Source organism: Podarcis liolepis (genome assembly GCF_965112155.1).
Source record: "Podarcis liolepis genome assembly, chromosome: 12".
In the NCBI taxonomy this organism is placed as follows: Eukaryota; Metazoa; Chordata; class Lepidosauria; order Squamata; family Lacertidae; genus Podarcis; species Podarcis liolepis.
The window spans coordinates 51,935,840-51,960,322 of record NC_139563.1 but is presented as its reverse complement, the minus strand read 5'-3'; the positions used below and the strand labels follow the sequence as shown (position 1 = coordinate 51,960,322).

General features: G+C 41.0%; 1 protein-coding gene across 19 annotated transcripts in view; it reads right to left on the bottom strand.

Moving 5' to 3' along the window:
- Positions 1-23,860, bottom strand: part of LOC310689984 (uncharacterized protein) — a 94,994-nt gene extending 71,134 nt beyond the window's left edge. For 13 of the 19 annotated variants that reach the window (XR_014517733.1, XR_014517734.1, XR_014517735.1 and 10 more), the window contains exons 1-2: positions 23,733-23,860; positions 13,176-13,252 (exon numbers count right to left, since the gene is read on the bottom strand). Coding sequence is in view for 2 of the 19 variants with exons in the window: in XM_083468636.1 (XP_083324762.1) it covers positions 13,176-13,249 (74 nt within the window). In the remaining 17 variants the exon portion in view is untranslated. Of the gene's footprint in view, positions 1-92; positions 213-1,766; positions 1,874-9,852; positions 10,350-13,175; positions 13,253-15,402; positions 15,491-23,450; positions 23,704-23,732 lie in introns of those variants that run through there. The other 6 variants (XR_014517746.1, XR_014517747.1, XR_014517748.1 and 3 more) reach the window with 6 other exon arrangements.
- Between the last annotated feature and the right edge of the window lie 623 nt (positions 23,861-24,483).

Here is a 24,483-nt window from a genome sequence, read left to right as displayed (position 1 = left end):
TTGGCATTTGGCTGAGCTTTATACAGTGTCCACTACTTCCCATTGTGAACATAAATTGAGCTGGGAAGACTCAAGGCTTTATAGACGATTCCGACTCAAGGCTTTATAGACGATTCCAGTAGCTGATACTTCAAGGTGCAGAATTCTTGTGGCTTCAATTGTTTTCCTGCAAGGGTTCACAAGGGAATGTCATCTCCCAGATAATTACTGTGCTGCAAAAAAAAGGATACAAATCCAGATGAAGTCTGGGAAATGTCCTTGCTTCTCTTCTTTGCATCTGTTGTGGAAATTGCCATTATAGCATCAGTTAGCTAGATAACATGCATCTGAAACTGCTGGCATAAAACTACATTTTTCCTAGTTTGCACCAAGAATGAAAGGAACCGTGTGGAATTCACAACGAGATTCTTTTTGTATTGCCATCAATTGAAAGCAAATTGGTGAAACTGCGCTTCCAGTTTATTAATTAAGTGAACTGACCCCGAAGGTTGATGTTGAACTGTTGGAAGTGTCAAACTAATCAAGCAAAGTCAGCAGAGGCACAGCAACCTTGAGGAAAAATGTGTAATAGGCCTTAGAGGCAATAGTCCATAGTCGTAGGAACCGATGGAAGGATCAGTCTGTTTTTGGGCTGTGTTGGTTCTGGATGTGTTCATTCATGAATCCATTCCATAACACTGGACCAATAATTGGTCTCACCCTTATTGTGTCTCAGTTTTTAGAGCTGGAAAGGGTTCAGAAAGGGCCAAACAGAAAAGTAGAATAGCCCCCCCCCCCCGGAAATGTTCCTACACTGGTACTTTTTAGCTAAAGGAAAAAGCAAGAGGAGACACAACAGAGGTGTATAAAAGTATCCATGAGACAATGGCTAGAGAAAAGTTTTTCTCTGTCACTGATAAATACTTACAAATAAGATAACTTGGGGGCATTGAATGTTGGAATCATAGAATCATAGAATCATAGAGTTGGAAGAGACCACAAGGGCCATCGAGTCCAACCCCCTGCCAAGCAGGAAACACCATCAGAGCACTCCTGACATATGGTTGTCAAGCCTCTGCCTAAAGACCTCCAAAGAAGGAGACTCCACCACACTCCTTGGCAGCAAATTCCACTGTCGAACAGCTCTTACTGTCAGGAAGTTCTTCCTAATGTTTAGGTGGAATCTTCTTTCTTGTAGTTTGGATCCATTGCTCCATGTCCGCTTCTCTGGAGCAGCAGAAAACAACCTTTCTCCCTCCTCTGTGTGACATCCTTTTATATATTTGAACATGGCTATCATATCACCCCTTAACCTCCTCTTCTCCAGGCTAAACATGCCCAGCTCCCTTAGCCGTTCCTCATAAGGCATCGTTTCCAGGCCTTTGACCATTTTGGTTGCCCTCCTCTGGACACGTTCCAGTTTGTCAGTGTCCTTCTTGAACTGTGGTGCCCAGAACTGGACACAGTACTCCAGGTGAGGTCTGACCAGAGCAGAATACAGTGGCACTATTACTTCCCTTGATCTAGATGCTATACTCCTATTATAGTTGCAGGGCAGGCAAAACAAAGTGCTTCTTCACATGGCACATAGTTGACAGAACCACAGGAGGTGCTGATGACCACCAACCTGGATGGCCTTCAAAGAGAAGAAGACAATTTCATGAAGGAGGAGGCTATCAATGGCTACAAGGGCCATGTTCTACCACCACTGTCAAAAGTAGTATACCTCTGAATACCACTTGCTGGAACAGCAAGAGGAAAAGGCTGCTGCACTCAGATCCTGGGATTCCACTGCGAGAACACAGTGCAATGCTTGACGGACCTTTGGCTTGATCCAGCAGATTTCTTTAAAACGCCTGTTATTTCTGTACGTATTTTTTTCACAAAACATGCACTGTAAAAAAAAAGAGACAACCTTGAAAACACTCATATGGGTAAACACTTTGGTGCATTTTAAAACCTAGAACTACGTAGAAAAATTGAGAGAAGTGTGAAAACCAGAAGATAACTGTGTTAGTTCAAGAAACATGAACCAGGTCGGTTTGCTTTAAAGGCCAGGCCAAACAAAACCCTGAAACACCTCATGCCGCAGGTAAGAAACAGCTCAAATATGTCTTTATAGCCAATATTATATGAAGAAATGTTTTTAAAACTCCAAGGAAAATATTTTCTCCTCTCCTGCTGTTAGCTTATTTTCCCCAAGTAGCAAATTAGAAGGTTTGGGGGAAATGGGTGAAGAAAGATGTGAAGGAGGAATAAAATTCTAAAGTTGAACCTCAGTTTATTATATGGAATATGGTTTTGTTTGATGGCTTTCTTTTCATGCTCTCATTGTGATACGTTTCTGTCAGAGACAATGTAGACAGGCAAAGAGTATTTTCTGAGAAAAGTACTTCCCTGAGCAAAGGAGGAGAACTAATTTAGACAGGCTCTACAAAGAGCTCTATGTGGGCAGGCCTTTGCTGGAGTCCAATTAGAGTGAATGGAGTCCTGCTAATCCACCCACATGCTAGCAATTTCAGGATTGCAACCGCAATTCCGTGCCTGTGTTTTATTTTGGTGGGTTGTTGTTTTTTAGCATGGCCGTTTCAATCAACCAGCCTAAGGTCTAGACCTCAATAAGGTTTCAGACTGTATCTGAGCAGCACCACTTTAGATGCATGAGGACTTACACGAATAACTGCTCTTCTGTATACTAAAATAAAAATAATTCCCAGAGTGACATGTTCAGCAGATGGGATTTAGTCTTCCCCCAGAGGTGATAGTTTTCTATATAGAAGGATTTCCCCCTATGAAGGAGCATTCAGTCACATATGTCCCTACTGTCATCTGAAGGAGTACAGCCCAAGACTATATCAGTGAGAAGTAGGATGGATTTTCTTAGCATTTTTGCTTCTCGTGTTGCTGAGCCTTCCTGATACCGCCCTCGATTCCCTTCCTTTGACCAGGCAAACTGTCCCAACTGCATGACTTCCGACTTGTAGCTAAAGCCTTCATAATAGTCACTGCAGTATACCAGCTCTATAAATGGTGCATTTTAAAATGCACACTTAAAAACTAGGAAAATACTGCCCTCATCCTATTATTGTGGTAGCAGCAAAATAAATCTGCCATGCTAGTATTTGTCTGTTTGATAAAACAAAGTTTCTGGTATATTTTCTATGCATCTATGCAGTGGCGTAGCGTGGGTTGTCAGCACCCGGGGCAAGGCAAGTATTTTGCGCCCCCTAACCCGTGGATTTGCGCCCCCTAACCCGTGGATTTGTGCCTCCTAACCCCCAGATGTTGCGCCTGGTGCGGCCGGCCCCCCTGCACCCCCCATGCTACGCCACTGCATCTATGAACCCAGCAATCTACCCATTTAAATTGGCCAACTCTGTGACATTAGACCATGCAAACATTTTTGTTCCTGACTGTGGAATGAACACACACACACATTTATATATAGGGTAACACTACAACCAGGTATCTGCAGTAAACAGGAACATGCAAAATGAACTGCATCCTCCACAACTCCTCAGGATATACAGTGGTACCTCAGGTTACATATGCTTCAGGTTACATGCGCTTCAGGTTACAGACTCCGCTAACCCAGAAATAGTGCTTCAGGTTAAGAACTTTGCTTCAGGGTGAGAACAGAAATTGTGCTCTGGCGGCGCAGTGGCAGCAGGAGGCCCCATTAGCTAAAGTGGTGCTTCAGGTTAAGAACAGTTTCAGGTTAAGAATGGACCTCCGGAACAAATTAAGTACTTAACCCAAGGTACCACTGTAGTACGGAAAGGGGGTCTGATTTTTTATGATATGGCATCTGTAAAAGGAAGGTGACAGTATCAAATTCCCAAACATTAATAGTCTTCTGACTTTACCTTTCCTAATCTGAACTTGGTGCTTCATACCAACACTGGACAAATGACTAACAAAAGAAGAACGAGAAGAAAGAAAGAGAGCTTGACTGCTTGGCCTCCACAAATGTGTCCTGCCATAATTGCTTTATTGTTGCTCCTCATTTGCACACTTGTCACAACGGTTTGCTTAACGTTTCGTATCGTCCATTTATTAGCAGAAAGGAACCATAGATTTCCCTGCCTGTTTTCATTGTGCGGATGAAGTCTGCTAAGGAGAACCCATTTGTAAGGGCTGTTCTCTTCCCAAGTCTCAAATGCTTACACTTGACCACATTAATTTCCGTTTTAACCTGGCAACTGATTTATTGACAATGTGACAAAGCAATTAGCAGGGGACTCAACCTAGTGTTGCTTTGGTGGTAAACAGTATTTAATCTGCCCGTTTCCATTAAGCAAGGCCAATTACACGGTTACATGCTGGAACTGAGCATGGCAGGTATATCAAGTCCCAATGCTTTTATGTTGTTGTGGTAGCACTGCCCAGGGGTCAGCTTAATGGGAGTGACAACACAACCCCGAGCCCAGAGACATCTCTGTGATGCCGATAAGAGTCTGAAAATGTAGCTGTGAAAGGAGAGCCAAAGAATAAAGAGCCGAAGGGACGGAATAAGTATCATAGATACAGTGGTGCCCCGCAAGACGAATGCCTCGCAAGACGGAAAACTCACTAGATGAAAGAGTTTTCCGTTTTGGAGGTGCTTCGCAAAACGAATCTCCTATGGGCTTGCTTCGCAAGATGAAAATGTCTTGCGAGTTCCTGCGGGATTTTTTTCCTCCCCCCCTTTTTTCTAAGCCGCTAAGCCGCTTATCAGTTGATCCGATAAGCTGATAAACCGCTAAAAGCCGCTAATAGCACTAATCCGCTAATCCGTTAATGGGCTTGCTTCGCAAGATGAAAAAACCGCTAGATGAAGAGAATCACAGAACGGATTCTTTTCGTCTTGCAAGGCACCACTGTACAACAAAGCTTCAATGGCTGCTTCTTCAAGGCAAAATAACTACTGTAGACAGCAGTTTTCAGCAGCGGTGGGAGAAAGGTGCTTAGACCTCCCACCATCCACTAATTTTATCTACTGCAGCTCCCCCCAACAGCATTCCACATATTCAGGAGGCAAACAAAAGTCCGAAACCCTGCAGGGAGGAAAATGAACTGTGACTAGAGATGGACAAGCATCCAAGATAACCTGAGATTACCTCAGAAACTACTGACGTTCTTTAAAAAAAGAAGAAGAAGACTTCTTCTTATTTTGGAAGAACTCAGGCCATTTTTATAAGCCAGTTCAGGCCTCTTAGAAATGACCTTGTCCCACTAACTCCCTGTCTCTGCCGCCTAACTTCCAAAACTTCCTTACCTTACCTCACCTGACAAGCAGCAGCAGGACCAGGAAATCCTGGCCACAGTGGCTCATGCAGTGGTTACTTCAAGACAACATCCCTGCAATGTGCTCTTTGTAGGGCTCCCCTTTTGCTTGCTCCGGAAGCTGAAGTTAGTGCATAATGCTGCAGCGTGGTTGCTGACAGGAGTGAGACCTTGTCAGCATATAACATCCTGGCTCAGAGACCTGCACTGTTTGCCAATTTGCTGCGGAGCTAAGTTCAAGGTGTTACTATTAGTATGTGAAGGCCTTTGGTCAGGGTTCAGTCTGATTTTTTTTCTTTCTGTATAAGAACAAGCATTAAAGATGCCTCCTGGCCCGCTCACAGGTCCTTTATAAGACCAGTGGTAACAGTTGGCCCTGGAGAATATTAACCACTCTCAATTTTACCCGTGGACTGCCATCTGTCCAGATTTTAATTTGCTCTGATCTAATTTTAAGATGTACAGTCATACCTCGGGTTGAAGTAGCTTCGGGATAAGTATTTTGGGGTTGCATGCTGCGGTGACCCAGAAGTAACGGAGCGCGTTACTTCTAGGTTTTGCCGCTCGTGCATGCTCAGGTCAAAATGACGTCACGCGCATGTGCAGAAGCGGCAAATCGCGACCCGCGCACGCACAGACACGGGTTGCATTTGCTTCTGGATGCGTTCGCATCCAGAGGTACCACTGTATTTTAATTAATTGATTGCCTGTTTTTATGTTCTTATGTTCTTTGTATACTGTGTTAGTTTTATGATGTTAGCCGCCCTTAGCCTGCCTCCGGCTGGGGTACAAATAAAACATTATTATTATTAATTTATTATAACAACTTGGTGCCATTTTACTTGCAAGATGGTCTTGCCCCCACTTGCTGTTACAGGTGATGCATAATACTTATTCCACATTTGTAAGAAGTCAATCTCTTGGTGTGGCAAGAGAACTCCCTGCCTATTGACTGTACTCATACTCGTTTTGGCACCTGCTTATGCAGACACGCAGAATTGTGACATTTGTTTTACTCTGATTTTCAGCTTATTGTTGATTTTAATTATTTTCTGAATGTTTTGAATAATTGTTTTCAACTGCTCTTCACTGATACTTTTATTGTTCCATTCTTTTTTTGCAAACCACTTTGAGGTTGTTTTTTTTACAATCAAGCAATACACAAATCTTGTGAAATAAATAAATTCTGCATGATCAATAGATAAGATGCAATCAAGATATAACACCTGGGACACTGAACCACGAATGCGAGGAAAGTAGAAAAGCCACAGTTCAATATTATGCTTTTTCACTTTTTGCCCGTTTATGTTCGTTCAATATCCCAGGTGCTGTTTCTTGATTTAATATGATTGGCCTAGGTTTCGTTTTACCTCACTGCAAAAACTCTTCAGGAGTGCCTCATTTCAGAAGATTTACAGATTATAAAATATTTAAGACATTGACTCACATTTCCCAGAGTTACTTCTATTGACGTCAATAAAGAAAGGGTGATTTTGGCTTGGAAATAGGTTTTCTGCTAGGAAGTAAATAACAGGACAATAAACCTGCCCTTGGAGATTCATATTAGCATACTGAGGTTTGTAAGTAACTATGTTATGCACTTAAGAACATATTTGAACATCCAAATATAAGATCTCATTATTTTTTTAAAAAAAAAACACAAAAAATTCTATCTAATCTTTTTTATAAAGTTTTAATGTACCGCATAGTGTTTTTCATATTTTGTCCCAGCACAGTTTAAGTTGGAGAAGTGGAAACTCTATACAGAGAATGCTCTTTTGAAATCTTAGCACAGAACAACTTCTGGTTTCCTCTCCACCCTCCTGCCTTGCAAAGATACAGTGGACACTTAAGGTATTTTCAGGCACAATCCCTAGATTCTTAAGGCTGAGGGGAGAAGTTGGAGACTAGAAAATTTTACATTTCTAGGACTCAGCATCAAACAACTAGATCTTCCTGTGTTTTTTCAGTTCTGCTTATGCTAAGAGACAGGAAGTCTCTGATTGACAGAAAATTTAGGGCTCAACAGAACAAAGGAGAGTTGCACTCTAGCACTGGATTTTAGGTTACAGGAAAAAATGATGATGGGCCGGGGCGGACTTTGGTCTTTTCGATTCCAGTGGTGGCCTGTGCAAGGCCAAAATTTGGTACTCCCCACCTTGTCTTCATTCTGTTCAATTCACTATGTCACAGTTACAATGCCCTCGTGAGTGGGCAATGGTTCACCAAGACTATCAGTCTGGCCTGATATAAAGCAGCTTCCTCTGTTCCTACACGACTCAAATGAACTGAAAATAAATTCACCATTAACTTCTCTCTGTTATGTCTACAGTACGTGCGCCACACAAGGACATCGTAAACATTACTGAAACATGTTTCAATTTGCAACCGCCTGCTGGCTTACTGGGATAATGAGAGGAAAGATCTGCATGGCAGATGGCTCAATGGATGACTGTCTCTCAGCCATCCAGCCCTCTCCATCCCTAGATTAATTTCACTGTTGTGAGGGACAACGGAGGTGCTGAAATCTAATCATTTCGACTTTGAAAATCTTCCTTCTTTCAAGAACCCAACCCAACCTGCATGGAAAGTTATTTGGCTTGGAGACGGCATAGAAAGAAAGTCTCTCCTCCCCAGTTTCTTCAGACTCCAGAACCTAAAAAGAGACTTGCATCCTTTACACCACTAATGGAGTGCTCCCAGCTTATCCACCCCACCTCTGTCAAAAAAAAAAAATGCAAAAGGAGTGGTGGGGAGGATCCCATTCTTGCAACAGAGCAGGACTTGGCACATGGCCTGATAGGATTAAAGAGATTTCTAGATGCAGAAGAAGAGCTATTCTGGACATTTGTCGTTGTTCAGTCGTTTAGTTGTGTCCGACTCTTTGTGACCCCATGGACCATAAAGATGGCTGAGAAAAGCTGGACCATAAAGATGGCTGATCGCCGAAGAATTGATGCTTTTGAATTATGGTGCTGGAGGAGACTCTTGAGAGTCCCATAGACTGCAAGAAGATCAAACCGATCCATTCTGAAGGAAATCAGCCCTGAGTGCTCACTGGAAGGACAGATCCTGAAGATGAGGCTCTAATACTTTGGCCACCTCATGAGAAGATAAGACTCCCTGGAAAATACCCTGATGTTGGCACAAGAAGAAGGGGACGACAGAGGACGAGATGGCTGAATAGTGTTCTCAAAGCTACCAGCATAGCGGTCAACATTTCCCTTTTTTCAAGGGAAATTCCCTTATTCTGAATAGGATTTCCCCTTAAAAAGGGGGGAAAGTTGACAGCTATGATTCTGGATCAGGCCAAAGGCCCTTCTAGTCCTCTAAGTGGAAAACCAGATGCCTGTGGGAAGCCCTCAACAAGACATGAGCACAATAGTCCTCTCTTGCTGTAGGATTTATGTAGCTGACAGCAGAATCCAAACAAGTATTACAAACATCTAGCAATCATCAGGAAAATTAATCAATTTACTCCGGATGGTAGGATCTCCCTCATCTTTGGAGTTGGGGAGTGGAGATAGAATCACAGAATCATAGAGTTGGAAGGGATCATGAGGAACATCTAGTGATACGCATTGCACCCTGTGCACTAAGTTTCACCACTTATAGTTTACAGTTGTCTCACAGTACATCATAGGTTTGGTCCATGGTTGTCACTAAGGCAAGTGAGGGCAAGTGAGATTGAAAGGAAGGAAGGGAAAAACAAGTACTGTATTTTTTGCTCTCTAAGACTCACTTTTTCCCTCCTAAAAAGTAAGGGGAAATGTTTGTGCATCTTATGGAGCGGATGCAGGCTGCGCAGCTATCCCAGAAGCCAGAACAGCAAGAGGGATTGCTGCTTTCACTGCGCAGCGATCCCTCTTGCTGTTCTGGCTTCTGAGATTTGGAATATGTTTTTCCTTGTTTTCCTCCTCCAAAAACTAGGTGCATCTTGTGGTGTGGTGCGTCTTGTAGAGCGAAAAATACGGTAAGTGATTGTTTTTTGGGAGGAGTGCCAATAAGTCACTGGCAAAGAGAGGCTCTGACCCTCTCTTTCAGCTCTAATTGTCACCCACTGTGTGCCCAATATAGGGACGTGGGTGGTGCTGTGGGTAAAGCCTCAGGGCCTAGGACTTGCCGATCACATGGTCGGCGGTTCGAATCCCCGCAGCGGGGTGTGCTCCCGTTGCTCGGTCCCAGCACCTGCCAACCTAGCAGTTCGAAAGCACCTCCGGGTGCAAGTAGATAAATAGGGACCGCTTACTGGCGGGAAGGTAAATGGCGCTTCCGTGTGCAGCTCTGGCTCGCCAGATGCGGCTTTGTCACGCTGGCCATGTGACCCGGAAGTGTCTCCGGACAGAGCTGGCCCCCGCCCTCTAGAGTGAGATGGGTGCACAACGCTAGGGTCTGTCAAGACAGGCCCATACGGGCAGGGGTACCTTTACCTTTTTATGTGCCCAATATTTCTCTGTGATGTTCATATTGGCAGATTGCTCCATGCCATTATCTATCTATCTGTCTATCTATCTATACACACACACACACACAAACATTTTTATTGGGTTTTTTAAACATATCATTTTCAACAATCATATAACATAACTTCTTATCTTATGCAATATTTTAGACTTCCGTCAACTCCTCTGATGATTTTTCATTCTCTATCACTTATTCTGCATTTCTTAATTTCTCTATTACCCTTAATTATCATTAACTAGTAACTCTCCTCATAGTCTTTCTTGCAATATTTCAAATAGCCCTCCTTACAAAACTTCTTGCAGTCCTCCTAGCGTAATCTGTTCATTACAATTACTTTTCAAATTGTTCATATATTTGCTCCAGTCTTCTAAGAATCTCTGGTCCCGCAGGTTTCAAACCCTTCCAGTTAATTTATCTAATTCTGCATAGTCCATGCTCCGTGCCATTCTCAACCCCGTATGCCCGTCTGCATGTGCCAAGGGAAAGGTGTGCAAAGGGAAATGCTTCTATACAGATCAGAACAACACTAAGATGCCATCACTTTCCTTTCCTCTCTCCTGTCCTTGTCTTTTTGCAGTTTTTCTCCTTCATGCTCTTTGGCAGTGTGGCTGAATGTTGATGAGCCAAAGGGCCAGATAAAACTAGGAGATAATGAGCAAATATTTTCCCATTCTTGTGGCTCTCCTTAACAAGCGTTGATTATTTCTTACTCATCTACTCCCCTAATTTTAATGAATGGCCACTCTGACAGGTGCTGAATATTTATCACTGTACTGCATTTGTTAAACCATAATATAAATATTCCGATTAATCTTTCTGCCCAATTGACTTTCAGAATGCAAATGGAATGGAAATGGGGGAGAGATGATTGGATGTCACAAACTGCTTAATTGATAATGGTGACATATCTGGAGCAGCAGTACAGGGAAAGGGAAGAATATTCTGAAAACAGTCATTTGGGAGAACAACAGCAGAGGTCATTGCCAGGGAAACAAAAATCTTGTGCCACAACACTTTCCACAATGTAAAAACCCACAGATCCTGGCCTATTTTTATTATTGGGAAAGGTAAGCAAAGTTTTTAAAGGGCAGTGGTGATTAATTGATTTTTAAATATTTATATGCCACTTTTCTGGGCAAAGATCATGCATAATGACAAGCTCTGAGCATTCTTTAAAAACTAACTTAAAGTTACACAGAAATGTGAGAGGATTATTTAAACAAAATTACTGCTTTTCCACCTACCTGCCTAATTATATATATTGGTTTCTGTTACTCAAAAAGAAATTGATAAGTATAATCTAATTTTCAGAGAGATGAATCAAAATTTTGCTTGATCTAGCTTGGCTTTTTCATCTGAAACCACATAGAATTTCTAGTCTACCCTGTTACCCCAGGTAATAAAGCAAGAATAACCATCGAGGGCTGTTGATTATGGTGGATCTGTTGACTGGAATTTGGGATAAGTGTCATGCGCTCTTGAGGGCTGCAGCTCATCTGTGAATCTGGTTTTAACAAACCTCTGCCTGCTCACCCAGCTGGGTTGAGCAATTTCCTTTTGACAGGTGAATAAAACATCATTAATTTATTTCATTCTTGCTGTCAAGGCAAGAGTGTTGGTGAATATAGCAGGCTTTGTGTCTGGGCTGTTTACATTTCATGACAATTTTGCTGTGCTAAATTAAACCCATACTAGCAGTGAGCGGAGCAGCTTTGGAAATGACCCTCTCTGTCTGAAGCTTCTCACGAGCCTAATAATCTTGTTATCTCTGCTAGCAAGCAGCTGCAGTAAATTTGATCTAGGACATAATTTGACCAATAGACACTTGAATCCTAAAAAGTTATGCTTCATATAAATTTGACAAAAACTGACCCCCGAGTCCAATTTTGCCATTCCTGTTTGAACAAAAAAAACCACAGTAATACTATGGTTGGAGAAAAAATTGAGGTGGGTCTGTTTGACCTGGCTCTTTGTATGGCCTCTATAAAACCCCTATCTCCATAAGGGCCTCTCACCATCTTGTAAACATGTTCCTGTATCTATATGAAGCCGCTGGGAGAGATCATCAGGGGGTTTGGACTGAGTGTTCATCAGTATGCAGATGACACCCAGCTCTACCTCTCCTTTAAATCAGAACCAGTGAAGGCGGTGAAGGTCCTGTGTGAGTGCCTGGAGGCGGTTGGAGGATGGATGGTGGCTAACAGATTGAGGTTGAATCCTGACAAGACAGAAGTACTGTTTTGGGGGGACAGGGAGCGGGTTGGTGTGGGGGATTCCCTGGTCTTGAATGGGGTAACTGTGCCCCTGAAGGACCAGGTGCGCAGCCTGGGAGTCATTTTGGACTCACAGCTGTCCATGGAGGCACAGGTTAACTCTGTGTCCAGGGCAGCTGTCTATCAGCTCCACCTGGTACGCAGGCTAAGACCCTACCTGCCTGCGAACTGTCTCGCCAGAGTGGTGCATGCTCTAGTTATCTCACGCTTGGACTACTGCAACGCGCTCTACGTGGGGCTACCTTTGAAGGTGACCCGGAAACTGCAATTAATCCAGAATGCGGCAGCTAGACTGGTGACTGGGAGTGGCTGCCGGGACCACATAACACCGGTTCTGAGAGATCTGCATTGGCTCCCAGTACATTTCCGAGCACGATTCAAAGTGTTGGTGCTGACCTTTAAAGCCCTAAACGGCCTCGGTCCTGTATACCTGAAGGAGCGTCTCCACCCCCATCGTTCAGCCCGGACACTGAGATCCAGCGCCGAGGGCCTTCTGGTGGTTCCCTCATTGCAAGAAGTGAGGCGACAGGGAACCAGACAGAGGGCCTTCTCGGTAGTGGCGCCCGCCCTGTGGAACACCCTCCCATCAGATGTCAAAGAGATAAATAATTACCTGACATTCAGAAGACATCTTAAGGCAGCCCTGTTCAGGGAAGTTTTTAATATGTAACGCTGTACAGTTTTTAACACTGATTGGGAGCCGCCCAGAGTGGCTGGGGAAACTCAGCCAGATGGGCGGGGTATAAATAATAAATTATTATTATTATTATTATTATTATTATTATTATTATTATTATTATTATTCCTGAAAACTACAAAAAAAATTAAAAATGGCCCCACTCTATATTGCAATATTTTCCCTTCAGTTAACTTTTGGAAAAGTAATACATGTTCTCATTTCTGTAAATCTTAATAAACTGTATTACACCTTGCATTTCTGGAAGTTCTTAGTTTAACTCGACTAAAACAGCTAGTTAAAATGAACTACTTTCTCGGTTGTTTCATTTTAATTACGCCGATAATTCATACCCTTCCCTCCCACTTAATTCTATTCTACCTCATATCTAAAAGCATTCTTCATTTCAAAAAGAGGAATAAACTTTTAGTTTGGTAAACTGTGGAATGAGGGATGTGACATGCTGAAGAATCAACTCATTAAGCTTTAATGCTACTAATGCTCTTAACACTAATTACCCGTTCATTAAGTTGATTGTCTTAGCAGAAAATCTGCGTCCACTTCTCTGCTGGTTCATCACATTAATTTGCATGTTCTAAGAAAGAGAGAAACAACAAAAATTAACAAAGTTAATTCTAAAAGACTTGAGAGGATATGACACTGTTAAAATTATTTATTGGTGGGAAGTTAATGCTTCACCGCTGCTCTGAATGTTGCCATTTCATATCATGTCTTGAAAGACAGATGTATCACGCTGCTCAAGTAATCAAATTTATTAATATGAGGACATTGCGTCCAGGGAATTTGAATGTGCAGAAAGATGCATTTATGTCCATCAACTACTTGTGGAAGAATAAACAAAAGATTGATAGTTACACTAGGATACAGGGTCCAGGTAACATTGCAAAAAGGTCTCTAAATAGGAGGTAGTATTTCTTATCCATCGCTGCTCTTGTACATAGTTTTCATGCCAGATTTATTGAGATTTTCCATTGACACATATATTTCACATAGGAATCAGCTCCCAATGAGCTGATTGCCTGGTGTAAATATTCCAAGGTCTCATTGACTTCAATGAAAGAGTTGTACAATCCAGAACAATCAAATGTGTGGCTTGGGGCATATACAATATTACAAAAACAGCAAAGCTTTAAATGGCAGCCGCCACCCCCTCCAACATGGGTGATACAGCTTCTTCCATCATTCTCAGGTGCAATTACACTGTTTGTTTGCCCAGCCGCCGCCAGTCATGTGGAGTAGAGATGGGTGATTGTGCAGCATAATAGTGTTAGGAGGGGAATAGGGAAAAGTTCCACCATGTTTCAGTGGCAACTCCAAATGATGCTGTCACATTAAGCATCTGAAAATTAAGCATCTGAAAATTAAGCACATTGGGCTTGATTCATTCGTTGCACTTAATTCCCATTGAAATCAAAGGAATTTAACCCAGCTATGACTAACTTTTTAGACTGATTTCAGTGGGAACTAAAGGCAACAAACTTAGTCCAGATCCAACCCATTATACCAGCCCATTTTAAAGATAATAATTGCAAATTATCTGAAAAGTGAGTTTCAGCTGAAGAAAGACGCCAAAGATTAGGTGCAGGACCCAAAATTAAGCATTTGGAGGTCCCACTGATTTCACAGAAAGAGACAGCTTCCAGTTGAATTAATTGGAGTTTAAGTTTGGCTGGACTCTGGAATATATTTCTAGCTCCAATTCGTATTTGTTACTATACTTTTGAATACTTTCAAATTGCTATGCCCCTCATTGCCCAGTCTGTGTAACTACCCCCCACTTTATGTAAAACTTACAAAGTACTTAATTAGCTATTAACTCTGGAAGAGAAATAGTGTCCAATGGGAAGGTAACTTATAATTATATAGTGTTATGATCAATTAGTTTCGCCACAGAGTGTGTGTGTGTTGGGCAACACCTGCCCTTGGAAGACTGACAACTGACCATCCATCATGATGTAAGGAGCATATCCCTGAAAGCCATATGGCCAGGTTAACAGCGGAAAGTCTATGTCTACGAGCACATAATTAATGAGTGCAGATAATTATTATCTGTTCTGTAGAGATGAGATTATGTAATACTGAAAGAAGACGCAGTCCAAATCATTTGCAGGAAAATGGGAATGATGATATTCCTTATCTACAGACGTCTGGTTGTGGCTTAGAGAAGAAGATTAGATGTTAACACAAGTTCAGAATTACTGGTTTTTAGCATCAAATGGCATGCGTCTGAATTCAGCAAAGCCTGTAATAAGTTTACAATGCATAATGCTGTATTTGATAAATGAGAGCATTCATACTAACACTAATAGTATCTTATTTTTGTGTGTTGAGAAGATCAACTTTTCACTGAGATAGTTTTATCTTAATCTCTTCCCCATCTAATTTTAGATTTATCTCCCACCATGTGCAATTTCATCCAGATCTTGAATATTAGATAAGAATACAACTATTTATATATATACACACATCCCACCTGTGGGAGAGGCTAATCACAGATTTCTCATCTGTGAAATCTGGGGGTGGAAAAAGAGTTGGCAAGCATGGGCTCCTCTTTCTCCTCCCATCAATTCATGGCCTGTACATTTTCATTTATCAGCGTAGGGATAGAAGATTTAAAATAGATGCAAGAGACCTCGCACAATTTCCGGCTAAGCTTTTCTATGATATTACCTTGGATTAAAAACTCATAAAAATGAGATGGTGGGGACAGGGAGAAATACTGACCAGATGGCAGCTCTCATTTTCAGGTTTTGCCACTCTACTCTGACAGGATTGTGCTGCTTTGTGGTGAGATTCATTCGAGTTGAATTGGCTGTTTTTAGAAAGAAGAACCAGCTAAATTGCTGAGGTGTAGAAATTTCTACTCATATCATAATTACAGGTGGGCAGTGAAGTGTGTAATTAGTAATTTAGGTAAAGAAGGATGTTTCGAGAGCAAGCAACAGTGATTTCCCTCTGCTAGTTTTTGTTGCCCTGAAAAAGCCTTTTAAAATATTGTAACAACAAAAATTAAATATGTGAGGCTGCCCTTTTATGGGTGTTCTGTAGGTGTGTTTTAATCATTGTATTTTAATTGTTGGCTTTTTCATGGTTTTATTAATATTTTGCTTTGCTTTGTTTTGTTTTTTAAAAAAGCAACCAGTGTTTTCATTGAAAAGGAAAGCGTTCCCACATTATATTATATGGAAAGGAAAAGAGTAACAAGCAAAAACAGGAGAACTGAAACATGGTTGGAAATATACAGCATTCATATATCATTATGATGTGCTTTATCCCATTAGAATGGGCATTACACCACACTCCTATGTATCATTGTACCCCTCCCTAATCGCCAATCGCCAGGGGTTCCAGGCACTTACCCAGGGTTTGGTTTCTTCGCAATCAGGGATGGCAAAGACTGTGGTGTATTTAAGATATATGGTTCATTTACACATATATACAACCTGAGCCTATGATGGAAGGGATCACAGCATTAACACCCCAAGAGGGTCTTCCTTATCCCATGCCTGCAGTCTTGTATTCAAGCAGAAATCAAGCATGTCTCCCTCTCTCTCTCTCTCTCTCTCTCTCTCTGGCTTCTACCTCCTTCGAGCTTCGAGCTCCTACCTCAACTCTGGCCCTTCTCTTTCTAACTACCAGCAAATTGAGAGAGACATTTGGTACAGAGCCACAACCGTTGTTGCCTTGTTACCAAGTCAACACGTATCTGGGCCTCACCAGGAAGTTGGCCTGGCTATGCCATGATTTTGAATCCTTGCTTAAATTTTAACACTTGCTGGATCCAGGAATTCAAGGGATCTTAGCATACAGCCTACCCCCTGCCCACAACTCATAACAGTGTTAAGTATAAATAAAAAAATTCCTTCCAGTAGCACCTTAAAGACCAACTAAGTTAGTTCTTGGTATGAGCTTTCGTGTGCATGCACACTTCTTCAGATACACTGTGGTGAGGTTGATGGACTTCCATTTCATGCGGCTCAATGTGGTGCCTTCCATGGTTCCAGTAGTAGATAGGTAGCCGTGTTGGTCTGCCATAGTCAAAATAAAAAAATTCCTTCCAGTAGCACCTTAAAGACCAACTAAGTTAGTTCTTGGTATGAGCTTTCGTGTGCATGCACACTTCTTCAGATACACTGTGTTAAGTATAATTGTTTAATTGCACACTGAAATGGAAAAGGCATGTATGTTTATTGCTGAAAGGGTTTAACATTGGGAAAGATCTATTTAAGCACACTGAAGCTCTTGATAAGTTTATGAGTTGACAATTAACTGTGGCTGTTTTTTAAAAAATATATAGTAACCCAATATATAGCAACTACAAAAAAGATAGAAAGGGATACACACGCACACACATACACACACACATACATACACACACACACCCCGGACAGATCAATCTAGTTAAGTTTGCCAAAATCCAATCTGTGATTTCGGTAGTTGCCATTCTTCAGGATTATCAGTAAAGTATTTTATAAAAGGATGATGACAATTAACTGTTGATGTTCTCTGCTATCTTACACATTAGTGTTTAACCTTAGATCATCTGATTAAGTGAGAAAAAATATAAATGAGGGTAAACTCCCCCAATTTTTTTTTGAATTGGTTGAAAACTTTGGTTTAATAGATACCTGGAAGTGGAAACACCCAATTACAAAACAGTTCACCTTTTTCTCGGAACCTCATCAAAGCTCGAGTCGGATAGACTATGTTTGGGTTTCTAAAGAACTGGTTTCCAGAGTAAATAAAATTGAGATCACTCCACGAACTCTATCGGACCACAATTCAATTTATCTGGAATTAAAAGGTAGAGAACAATCCTCATTTAGATGGAGGATGAATGACACTTTATTTGAGAACCCAAAAATAGTAGCGAAAGCGAAAGAGACAATTAAGGATTATTTTGAATGGAATTTACATAAAGAAACCAGTCTGGACACTGTATGGGACGCGAGTAAAGCTGTCATGAGAGGTTTCCTAATCCAGCAAAATAGCCATAAAAAGAAAGAAAGAGAAAGAAAAAAAGAAGAAATTCTGGTTCAACTCATGGAAAATGAGAAAAAATTGATAATAAAACCTAAAGATGAACACATTGAAGAGACTATCAAAATGCTACAAACTCAGTATTCCATGTTGGTGAATCAAGAAGTGGAATGGAAAGTAAAGTTAATGAGACAAAAAAAAAAATTGAATCGGCAAATAAAACTGGGAAGCTTCTGGCATGGCAGCTGAGAAAACGTCAAAGTCAAAATTTAATTAATAAAATCAGGATAGGGGAACAGCTGATGGAAGATCCAAAAGAAATAAGAAGAGCCTTTCAAGGATTTTATAAGGAACTTTACAGGAAAGAAAAAGAAGATATAAAAAAGATAGAAAGATATTTGGAAATTTATAAAGGAAAGCAGATATCATTGGAGGAAAGAGAACAATTAAATGCCCCAATAACTAATCAATAAATCCAAAAGTCAATAAAGAAGATGAAACAAGGCAAAGCCCCAGGACCGGATGGGTTAACCTCTAAGTATTATAAATCACTTGGTGAGCAGCTAGTACTGGTTCTAGGGGAAGTAATGAATGCTATTTTACAAGGAAAAGGGAAAATAACAAACCCCTGGAAGGAGGCTTATATAACGTTGATCCCCAAACAAGATACGGACCATCAGAGTGTTAAAAATTTCAGACCGATATCATTATTAAACAATGACTATAAACTTTTTGCGGATATCTTGGCCAACAGATTGAAGACAATATTAAATGATTTAATTCATAAAGACCAGGGAGGTTTCTTGCCAGGTAGGCAATTGAAGGATAGTGTGAGACATATTATTAATATATTGGAATACCTGGAAGTAAGAAATGATAAGCCAGCCATACTGATGTTCATCGATGCTGAAAAAGCATTTGATAATGTATCCTGGTCATTTATGAAGAACAGTATAGAAAAGATGAGGATCTGTGGCACCTTTTTAAGAGGAATTGAGGAAATTTACCCAGAGCAGAAAGCAAAATTAATTGTGAACAACACCTTAACAGACTCATTTGACATTACAAAGGGTACCAGACAAGGCTGCCCACTATCTCCGCTGCTTTTTATCAGTGTATTAGAAGTACTAATAAATTGCCTGAGAGGAAGAACAGAGATAAAAGGGGTCAAAATAGGCACCAAAGAATTCAAACTTAAGGCCTACGCGGATGACTTAGTATTATCCTTAGAAGAACCTCAAGAAAGTGTAAAAATAGCATTGGAAGAAATGGGAAAATTTGGGCAACTGGCAGGATTTAAATTGAATAAGACAAAGACGAAAATGTTAGGCAAAAATTTAGAAAAAAGTGAAGTAGAAAGGTTAGAACAAGAAACTGAAATCAAGGTGGTCAAAAAAGTTAAATATTTGGGAATTTGGAAAATTGACAGGATGGTTGCAATACCATCAAGTCAATGATGTTTTTAAAGAGGACAAAAAATTAGGATTTGAAGACAAAAAATCGAAATTTCAAATAGACATTATAGAAAGTAAGCCTAAATTACTTTCAAAAATGTATAATCTCCTATTAGAATGGAATACAAAAGACGAACTTATAAAAGAGGCTATGATAAAATGGGCTATTGATCTAGGACACAACATAGACTATGATGTATGGGCCAAATTCTGGAATGAGAGTATAAAATTCACCGCTTGTTCTGCCTTAAAAGAGAATGTTATGAAGATGGTCTATCGTTGGTATCTTACTCCCACCAAATTGGCAAAAATGTACAGAGCTAGTAGTAAAACTTGCTGGAAATACAAGGAAAAGGATGGTGACTTCTATCATATGTGGTGGTCATGTAATAAATTAAAAGAGTTCTGGGAATCGATTTATAACAAGTTAAAAAAGATGTTTAAGTATAGCTTTCCCAAAAAGCCGGAAGAATTCTTGCTAGGTTTGGTGGGAGAAGATATTAAGAAGACTGATCAAAGATTATATCTGTACGCAACAACAGCAGCTAGAGTTCTGATAGCTCAAAAGTGGAAGCAACAGGAGATGCCGACAATAGGAGAATGGTAGATAAAGCTGGTTGAATACGCTGAGATGGCTAAATTGACACACAGAATTTGCAATCAGGAGGAGACAAAGTACCAAAAAGAATGGTGTAAATTTTTGATTTATATAAGTGAGAACTGTACAAATTTGAAAACTTTGGCAGGATTGAAGTAAATCTTATGTCATGTTGTAATATCTAATCAAAGAAACTGTGAACTATAGAATAGAATAGGAAAACTGATGGAAGGGAAGGACGGAAGTCAACAGCTCTACGGAGCATAAAGTAGGATATATGTAATAAGATTTGATGTTTTATTGGTGTTGGTGGGTGATCTTAAATCTCAATAAAAATATTTTTTTAAAAAAAGATCATCTGATTAAGGTATTCAGTTGCAAATCTCCATTGTGAAAGGGAGTTGCCTTATCTTTTGTTCTCAGGTGAGAGAAGGATGTGATAATGAAGCCTCTCCAACAGCTTCATAGCCTTAGGCTGGATGTAAGTTATGGGAGAGGTAGAGCTTTGATTTTTGCTCTGATTGTTATTATGTTATATATTTAAGAAGAAGAACCTATGCTTGAATATGCATTTGCTTTATTCAACTTTCTGGGTGTATGGTTAATGTGTTAGTACCTATTTTGAAGAGGTTCTGGTTAGCAAAGCTCTGAATTATAATAATTATGGGTCTGGACAATTTTTATTCCAAAAGGAGCCAGCTTTGAGGCATCCAATTGCGTCATGCTGTGCAATATTAATATCTGCAATAAACAGTATGTTCACTCAGAACATACAGAGAATGTGTGCTTTGGATTATAGCCTATCGATGCTTACTTAGGACGAAGTGTCACTGAAGTCAACAGTCCTTACTTGTGAGTATACATATATAAGATTGCACGGCACATTTTCAAACACTGTCAATAAGCATAACTGGCCACAATACATTTTTTTCAGAAGGAAAACATAGATGAATGCATGCCAAACGTTTCCTTCTCTGAACGAGTCCAAATCATTTCACATTAGAGTTTGTTCTGTTTGGCTTATCCATTCAAACCAAGGATCACATTTACCTACATTTACCATTGTTCTGTTCTTGAATGCTTCCCAGAACAATGGGGACCCTGGAAGGGTGGCATTGAAATGAAATAAATAAAGAAGGCATCCATTGCTTAGGCTCAATGGAGATGCTTGAAAAGTACAAGGACACCAGCTTTCTCCTCTTACATAATGGGCCATTAGCTAGCTTTATAGTACACTTTGTACCCAGTTGCAGATGGGTGTCCTCAACAACAGAAACACAAGACCCACTTTCATCTTCACTGAAGAGACAGGCAAGAAAGGTGGGGGTGTCTTGCTACAGCTGGAATATGCAACTGCACAGCCAAAAATGCCAGGAAGCATCATCGTTTCCAAATCAGAAAAAGGTGCAGAGCCAATCCCCTGCTGCTATGAATAATGCATAGAATAACTCTGCAAACATGTCCAACTGGGCTGCTTAAAATAGCTAGGAAACCAAGAGTCTTTGACCTTTAAAATATCCCTCATGTTGTGGCTGCTGCCAGAATTGATTTTTTTTAAGGGGGAGGGGACTTGTTCGTCTCCACAAACCAACATGTTATAGCAAATAAGTTTGGATGTCCCCAACCACTACATACTGCTCATGATCTTAGGCTGCAATCCTTTGTTGTTGTTTAGTCCTTTAGTCGCGTCCGACTCTTTGTGACCCCATGGACCAGAGCACGCCAGGCACTCCTGTCTTCCACTGCCTCCCGCAAACTCATGTTAGTAGCTTCGAGAACACTGTCCAACCATCTCGTCCTCTGTCGTCCCCTTCTCCTTGTGCCCTCAGTCTTTCCCAACATCAGGGTCTTTTCCAGGGAGTCTTCTCTTCTCATGAGGTGACCAAAGTATTGGAGCCTCAGCTTCACGATCTGTCCTTCCAGTGAGCATTCAGGGCTGATTTTCTTCAGAATGGATAGTGTAATGGTTCTAGGGGTTGCTTGTGTGTAAATCAACGCCACCCTTGGCTGGTTGCCTGAATGAACCCTTTCTGTCTGGACAACCATGTGCCCGTGACTTTCTCAATCGCTGGCAGAATCCGTTAGTGGGCGTTTCTTGAACTTCTTCCAGCAAAGAAGCTCTTTGACGCCTAGTCTCCGCCTACCCTCCCTGCGTGGAAGCCTTCTGCGCAGGGAGGGTGTAGGCATCGGAGGACCCGTGCTCTCCCCACTGGTAATAGTGCCACTGTATTCTGCTCTGGTCAGACCTCACCTGGAGTACTGTGTCCAGTTCTGGGCACCACAATTCAAGAAGGACACTGACAAACTGGAACGTGTCCAGAGGAGGGCAACCAAAATGATCAAAGGCCTGGAAACGATGCCTTATGAGGAACGGCTAAGGGAGCTGGGCATGTTTAGCCTGGAGAAGAGGAGGTTAAGGGGTGATATGATAGCCATGTTCAAATATATAAAAGGATGTCACATAGAGGAGGGAGAAAGGTTGTTTTCTGCTGCTCCAGAGAAGCGGACACGGAGCGATGGATCCAAACTACAAGAAAGAAGATTCCACCTAAACATTAGGAAGAACTTCCTGACAGTAAGAGCTGTTTTACAGTGGAATTTTCTGCCAAGGAGTGTGGTGGAGTCTCCTTCTTTGGAGGTCTTTAAGCAGAGGCTTGACAACCATATGTCAGGAGTGCTCTGATGGTGTTTCCTGCTTGGCAGGGGGTTGGACTCGGTGGCCCTTGTGGTCTCTTCCAACTCTATGATTCTATGATTCTATGATTCATGGATCTTAACATGCTTCATTTTGCCTCTATCATACTTCCTTGACTTGGTGCCTTCCAGACACCATTGGACTACAACTCCCATCACCCCAACTAAGCACATTTAAGATGGAGAGATTATGCACAAGTTTCCTCACTGAAATCAATGGGAGCCAAAAGTCCATAGCTGTGGTTGACTGTTGTCCAATATTTCTAGATATTTTACTGTAATTATTGTTTAGAGATGACATAAGTGGGAAGAAAGTGGATATTTTAATCAATAGTGCTATATTCAACAGGTTCCGCCACCGGATGATAACAGCGGCAAAATGATGGGTTGTTTTGTAACCTTTAACACTTTTGATAGATACTAGTGTGTGGGATAATAGGCTGACATTTGGTTATATTTCTCCGCGACAAGCTTTTCTGTGTATTCATGAATAAGTAATATCAACAAGTTGGTGTATGACTGGCATGTGTCATAAATTATACATGTCAGACCTGCTGGTCTTTGTATGAGGATGTTTTATGCATCATATTTTTCCGGTTGAGATGGATGGCATAATAAATCAAAATCACTTTCATTCATTTCTGATTACTTTCTGTGTCTGATCTGTGTTAAAGATTGTTGACATCTCTTGAGGACACTGGAAGATCAACAGGTTTGGGTCAGAAAGTGTGCCTGTCGTACCAATGTTCTGACATGGGAGAGAAAAATAATCTTTCTGAAGACCCCAACTTTCCCATGGTAGATGGTATAATAAATTGAACAATATTTTATCACTACTAGAACACAATGACAGCAATGTGGATGATTTTAGAACACAAATGGGTGTATTGGGTGTACTGCCCAGACCTTGAGTTCATCATCAAAGGTTTGCCTCCAAGTTCACCCACCTAAACAAGTGAGGAATATGTTAATTATGAGAGAGTCTTTTTGGTGGTGGTGCCCTGGTTATGGAATGCTCTCCCCAATGTTGATCACCCGACACCTACATTAACATCCTTTTGGTGCAAGGTGAATGGCTTTTTTGTCTCCCAGTTTCTTAGCAGCATCTTTTGCCCTTGGAGCAGATTATTTCTGCTGGGTTTAAAATGTTGTTATGCTGCTTGTGCCAGCGTAACAGGGTTGTTTTAAATGTTTTAACTAAAGCTTTAATATTTAAACTATATATTATTTGAACTCTACCCAGTTTGTACTACCCAGAGGAATTTGTTGACTGGGCTGTCAGCAAGTGTTCTAAATTAATTAAAAAGATAAATAAATTGGGGACTCACTCAGCACCATTCTCATCTCTCCTCACTAGCAATGGCATGGGTTACATAGAACAGCAGAGGTGGGGTATGGTACTTGATGCCATAATGAGTAGCACCTGTGACCGACAACTGTCAAAGTTCAAAGACGGTTGCTGTAACTGCCAATCAACTGGTTGGAGCAACCTCCTCGGAAGATCTGCTTTCCCCTGATTGGTTCAGGAAGCGTGCCTTCAAAGAGGTTCCTTTTAACTGATAGTCAGTTGATCATTGCCTTTAGGGAGCCTCTTTGAAGTCTCTGCAGAGAGGAAAACGCTCACTAAATTGTAGCATTTTTGTCCTCTGCAGGGAAATCAGTTTGTAGTCAAAGTGCTGTTCAAAAATATTTTTGTGTATAAAATAATAATCTTCCTAATGCTTTAGATCTTCTTAAGATATGGAGTGAAACAGAAGAATAAAAAAAGCACTCAATGTGAATTCAGAATATTTTTCTTAGACACCTGCACAAACTGCCCTGTTTTAAATGAACCCATTTTAGATTAATCAACTTGGAAGGAGAGATTAAAAACCATCAAGCTGGTCTAACAGAACATTGTGCACAGAACTGTTTGATGCTGCAGCCTGTATAGAGGATCAACACCCCCTATTGTGGAAAGCAGTCTGAAAAATATCAGCTCCTTCCCTGTAACCTTTGAAAAGGGGTAATTTCTCATTTTAACCTTTTTAATTCCCCCCCCCGACACTAAGTGCAGCTTTTGCATGTACCAAATGGCAT